Raw genomic sequence first — 6,000 nt, 5'->3', positions numbered from 1 at the left:
GGTCCTCCTGCTTGGAATCTAAGGTGTCGCGATGACTGGCATTTGTTGCGTTGCCTGCGTCGCGCTCCTTGACTTGGCTCACTCATCGCAACTCCACCAGCCTCACGCATCTCTTACACGATCGACGAGCTCAGCCACACATCAGCTTGCATTACTTGTACTTGTACTACGATACCGATGCTAACCACGGATGGATGTCTAGACACTAGGAAACAAAACGATACAAAGCAAGAGCAAAGCATCACAAACGCGCCTCGAACTTTCTTTAGGTGAGTTTGTAATGCATACGTACTCCGTAACCGAATCTCAAAATGTCCCCGTCCTCGACCGCCAAATCCTCAATTATCGGTCAACACAACAAGAAAAAGACGTCTTCCCGTCTTGCATCTCACATTCAATATTTCCCACGTCCCAAGCAGACACGGTCCACATGGCATCCCGAGCCCCCAGTCACACTTCCCAGCCTCGCGCGTTTAGGCCAGATCCGGGAGCTGATCAAGCACCTCATTGGCTAGTGCCTCCACGACTTGCATAAATATGCATTTTATGTCACCTTGTGGACCCCCCTCCCCCCGGTCCACCCTCGTCTTCCTTCAACTTGCTCTTCCAACCATTTCCTCGCAAATTCACGATCTCTTCCCTCTTTTTTTCTCAAGTCCTCCCCGTCTTCCGTGCCTTCTCCCACTCGGACCTCTTTCCTGCCTGACTCTTCTGGCTTCAACCACACACACCCCCAGTCGTCGATCACCCAGACGCACTGACCACCTTCCCCCTCTGAGTCTCTCACCTCACTCTTTCCCTCTTTGACCTCCCCCCCCCCCGGTCCTCCTTCCCGCCTCTTTCTCGTCGTCTCGTCGTCTCGTCGTCGCTGGCCCGTGGCTTCCTGCCCAACACTACGCCACTACTTATTTTTTTTTTGCTGCTGTTTTCAGGCTGCACCCCCTTCTGAAGCAGGACCCGTCGCCCAGTCGCCAGTGCGCGCCTTCCTCCGATAAGGCCAGATAACCGGCTGTCCGGGGGCCACCCTTCCCAAGCTCGTTCTTTCTCATAAATAGGACGCGCCGCCATCTCGGCCAAAAACCACTGACGTGCACGCGATTTCCTCCGCCCAGGTCCTCCACCTTCCCGTCTCGCCAAAAAAGTACCTCGCACCTGCCATTCGCGACGCGACACGGCCGGATTAACCATTCCGCCCATCTCATCGTCGCCGCAACCGACGATCACCTCAACTTGCGACACCTCCATATAATCAATTGCGCATCGTCACTCATCGTCGGCGCATTATCGAATCTTTTCTCGGATATTTCGCGATAGTTTCGGTACCTCCATCTCCCGCAATAGCCTCTGTCGACCCTGCTTGCCTCGCGCGTGCATTCCAAAACATCGCGACGCACCTTCCCTAATTACAGCCAAACCGCGCCGGATCTTCCTTCCCAGCTGTTTCGCCACGTCCTCTCGCATCTCGAATCATCGGCGCGATCGTTACTGCTTTGCACACGATAACTCCAGAGTCACAGGATTTCGTCTGCGCGTACACCACTCCTCGACGATTCAGCAAAAACCCGAGGCGCTGTCCCCGACGTTGCGAACCAAATCCTCGTGCTGCATCCCACCATCGCCGCAACCTGAAAAACACCTGCGCGCGTCGCTACCTTGATGTTGCGCCGCGCACAGTAAATCTGCCCTAGCCTCAATCATCATATGGCAGTCATGGCGTCGCCTCAATCAGAACGCGCCGTCCCGGATCAGAAGCCGACCGAATCCACACTAGCGAAGGATGATAGCAAGCCCGAAACCAATGGGTGAGTAGTAGTTGCATTTGTTGCGCGATGGACTTCATTTGCCCATCACGTTCGGCTTCCTTCAAAGCACAATTGCTAACAATTGCTCCTCCTTCCACAGTCACGCCTCTCCTGCTGAGAAGAGCTCCGACAAGGCAGATGAGTCCGCAAAGTCACCCAGAACCAATGGCGACAGCAAGCACAATGAGGAGGTGAAGGCGTCTTCCGATGCGAAAGTCACTCCCGCCAATGAGAAGGAAACGGAAAAAGAGGAACCAGCCAAAAAATCACCTACACCGGCCGACGAATCTTCTACCAAGCCCAAGGCCGTAGAGCCTGAGCAGTCGAAGGAAAGCAAGGAACCTAGCAAATCTTTGAGTCCCCCGCCTGCTGAGCTTCCCAACGACGTCGACATGACCGACGCGCCAGAGGTCGAAAAGGCGGAGAAGAAGACCGACGAAAAGCCAGAGGAGAAGGCAACGGAGAAGGCCGAGGCTTCTGAGCCTGCGAAGGCTGCGACAGAAACCAAAGACAAGGACGTCGAAATGAAGGAGAGCGATGACAAGGTCAACGGAGCAAAGGACGGGTCGCCGGCGGCTCCTACGACTGCCGCTGGTCAAGAGGTAGATCTCCAACCAGCAAGCTTGTCCCAACTGGCCATTGACAATGACAAGGAAAAGGACAAGCCCTCGAAGCTTGCAGACGAAGACGTGCCCATGGCGGAGGCGCCATCAACCGTTAGCAAGGTTTCTCGCGAGAGAGAAGATGACGCCGATGCTGAGCCCGCTCCCAAGCGCGCGAAGACCGATTCGAATGATGGAGCCATCGAGTCCACCGTCGAGGTTAAGCCCCAAGGCGCGCAGGACGATTTGGCTAAGGGCGAAGCGGCCCTCGAAGACCTCCCTTCATGGATTGATGCTGCACGCGACCCCAAACCCCTCACATCTCACCAAACGCGAGAATTCCGCAAGGTGTTGGCGGGTGTGAAGAAGACCAAACACGGTGCTCACTTCAAGGACGCGGTTGTCAGGATGTGGCCTAGCCTTGCTGAGAGCTATCTCATGCGGGTTAACAGACCCATGGATATCGGCGAGCTTGAGCGAGGCCTGCGCGACAACAAGTACAGCAGCCTGCGTCAGTTCAAGGATGATCTTGGATTGATCTACAAGAATTCGGTCACTTTCAACGGCATCAACAATGAAATCACGTTCGCGGCTCTTAGTGTGGTGAAGTTGGCATGGACCCGCGTTTTCGAGATTCCTTCCGACGAGCCCGCGAAGTCGAAACCAGTGCCGAAGCCCTCCCGATACTCCGAGTCACGGACGTCAGCCCCTCCGCCTCCTGTCCGGAGACAGCCTAGCATTGCTGCTGCGAGCCCGCCGGCAAAGGCCGAGGCCGAAGCATACGCCGTTCCTCCTGGCGGTGTGCCGCAAGTCCGCCGTGCCTCGACACAGAATGACTTGGACCGTCCCAAGCGCGCCATCCAGCCCACCAAGAATCGCGACCCCGACTACTCCTCCAAGACCTTCAACCGGAAGAAGTTGCCCATCGAGCTTCAATTCTGCTACGAGGTTGTCAGTGAACTGATGGATCCCAAGAACGCCTCGTGCAACCTCGCATTCCTGTCCCCGGTCGATCCCGTGGCTCTAGCCATCCCCACCTATTTTACCATCATCAAGCGGCCGATGGACTTTGGTACGATTATGGCCAAGCTCAAGAGCTACGACTATCCTGGCATCAAGGAGTTCCAAACAGATGTCAAGCAGGTTTTCAAGAACTGTTACAAGTTCAACCAACCTGGCCAGCCCGTCTACGAGCAAGGTCAACAGCTCGAGCAAATCTTCAGGGGTCTGTGGTCAAAGAAGGAGCAGTGGATAAACAAGCACACCCCGGCCAAGCCAGTTCATGACGGCTCAAGTCGCGATAGCGAAGACGAAGCCGAGGAAGAGGAAGAGGCGCCAGCCCCTGCAGTTGATCCCTCGGTGGCTGCGACGATTGCATTCCTGGAGAAGCGTCTCGAGCAGGAGACGAAGCAGTTGACCGAGCTCTACAAGACGGCGGACATCGCTAGTGACGCTGTTATCGACCTTCAGCAGTCTTTGCTCACCACTATTCGGCAGCGTCTCATAGACGAAAAGGCCAAGCTCACCACCACGAAGCCTGCCAAGAGCGCCGCTAAGGCCAAGCCGCCAAAGCCTGCTAAGTCGAAGGCGGCTAATGTCCCCGCGAAGAAGGCAGCCGCGGCTCCCGTCTCGAAGAAGAGCGGTGGCGGCGTAGCCAAGAAACCCAAGCAACGAAACATGAACCAAACTGAGAAGGATGCTATCGCGAACGCTATTAACGAACTTGAGAGTCCACACATAGAACGTGCCATCGACATCATCAAGAAAGATACTGGCCAATCGGTAAGACAAACCCATTTGTTTTCTTCATTAGATCTATGCTGACCATCTTTGCAGGAAAATAGCAGTGGCGAACTCGAACTGGAGATCGACCAACTCACCAACGAGGCGCTTCACAAGTTGTGGGATCTGTGCAAAAAGACTTTGCCGAGCTTTGGGCAGGGCTTGGGCTCGAATGGGCCAGCACGTGAAGCATCGCCAGTGAACAATGCGCCGGCAAAGTCGTCGGCCAACAAGCCGTCGAAGTCGAAGAAGAACAAGCCCATGAATGCTCAAGAGCAAGAGGCTCGCATTGCTGAGCTGGAGCGGCTTCGTAATATGTACGACGGCAAGGAACCGGGTGATCAAGAGCGACCCGGTAGCTCCGGTCGTGCGCACGAAGCTCCTGTCCACGACAATGACAGTGAATCTTCGGATTCGGAAGAAGAGTAGAGAGGCATAATGAGCAGCAGCAGCAACTTTTTGGGTCCAAAAGTCGCTATGTGGCGTGGGGAGGACGATTGAATGCGCCTGGTACCCTAAGACAGGGGAGTTTGGCGCTGTACTACTTGGCTCATTCCGAAATGCTAGCGAAGGGCTTCCCTCGCGTGACGCCCAGCAGCATCTCGAGCGGACGCTTTCCAGACCTATCGCCTCACGGCTTGGGTTCGGGGGCGAACCGCGGGGATAGCGATGACCGTGGACGTCGCGGAGGACTCCTGCGCATTGAGCGCGCAGGCGATGTATCTGCCTGACAGCAGGATTGAGAAGAGCGTTGATTTGCGGGCGTTGTGACTGTATGCCCACTACATAGCATCTTTTATTGCCAGCTAGCGGACTTCAAAAGAGGCTAGCCAACACTTGAGCTGTAGAATATGATGTACAAAACTATTCAACCCGTGCTATATATGAAAAAGAAGGGTACATCGTGTGTGGCCATGCGTTGTGAGTCTACAGTGGGGAGGCCGCTTGTAGTCAATTTGATCTGTTTGACAGCGGCATCATACGTCGTGGACGGTCACTCGGTACCCTGGGCCCTCATCTCCCATGTCTTTTTCGCTGCGATTGAGACTGCGTCAGGTGCGTCGTGAGGGTTGAGGCTCGGCTGAGGGTCAAGGCCAATGACCTGCTCGTGTTGATGAATCAGCGCGCTGGATGGATATCGGATTGATTGATGTGCAGACTACCTAGGCGTGGATACGATATCGGGATATGGCTGGGAGTGTGCATTTGACTGGAGTGTTTCGTGTTTGAGGGTTCGATGAGTGTAGATTTGGGTTGCTCGAACTGGAATGTCTTATATGGGCGAGACTGAGGCGTTGCGGTGATGATGGGCTAGGGATGTTGGGGATGTGAAGATGGGAAAGGTGGATTGGCACCCAATTGCTCGGGGTGTGGGCCCCAGCGTGTGTACCGAGTGTGGAGTCCATACCCGGCCGATGAGAAAAGTACCCCCGGGCTTACGAAGACCTAGACCTTTGGTAAGAAGTATCTCTCCCATTATTTATTGTAATAGTGAAGAGATTTCTATTGATTTTGATTACAACAAAAGATGATCTATGCTTTCTTCTGCTTGCTTATTACGATGTACAACTGAAAGATGCTAATCATGTACGTGTGGGAGTTTAACTAGGCAGATGGTCTCTGTCCCGTCCCTGTCTAGTGATGCCGCCCGCCATGATAAAGTCCACCGCAGCCGGATCTTTGATATGGTTGTGGTTTCTTATATACTGTCCAATATCCTGCCGCTTGGCCTCCGAATACCCCTCAGATCTAGTCCAACTGCTGTCCTTGAGTGGAATACATGGCCGTATTCCTTTGGCGGAGACCAGGCTCTG

The 6,000-nt window shown here is 54.5% G+C and overlaps 1 protein-coding gene across 1 annotated transcript; it reads left to right on the top strand.

Moving 5' to 3' along the window:
* Positions 1-1,701: 1,701 nt before the first annotated feature.
* Positions 1,702-4,615, top strand: BDZ83DRAFT_592101 (uncharacterized protein; the record flags this gene model as incomplete). Its single annotated transcript, XM_060506501.1, has 3 exons — positions 1,702-1,802; positions 1,903-4,186; positions 4,241-4,615. The coding sequence occupies 3 exons, from the start codon at positions 1,702-1,704 to the stop codon at positions 4,613-4,615; spliced, it is 2,760 nt and encodes a 919-aa protein (XP_060358514.1).
* Between the last annotated feature and the right edge of the window lie 1,385 nt (positions 4,616-6,000).

Source organism: Colletotrichum acutatum (genome assembly GCF_030867785.1).
Source record: "Colletotrichum acutatum strain CBS 112980 chromosome Unknown BDZ83scaffold_185, whole genome shotgun sequence".
NCBI lineage: Eukaryota > Fungi > Ascomycota > Sordariomycetes > Glomerellales > Glomerellaceae > Colletotrichum > Colletotrichum acutatum.
The sequence above is the reverse complement of the archived record's forward strand: the minus strand, read 5'-3'. Positions and strand labels throughout refer to the sequence as shown.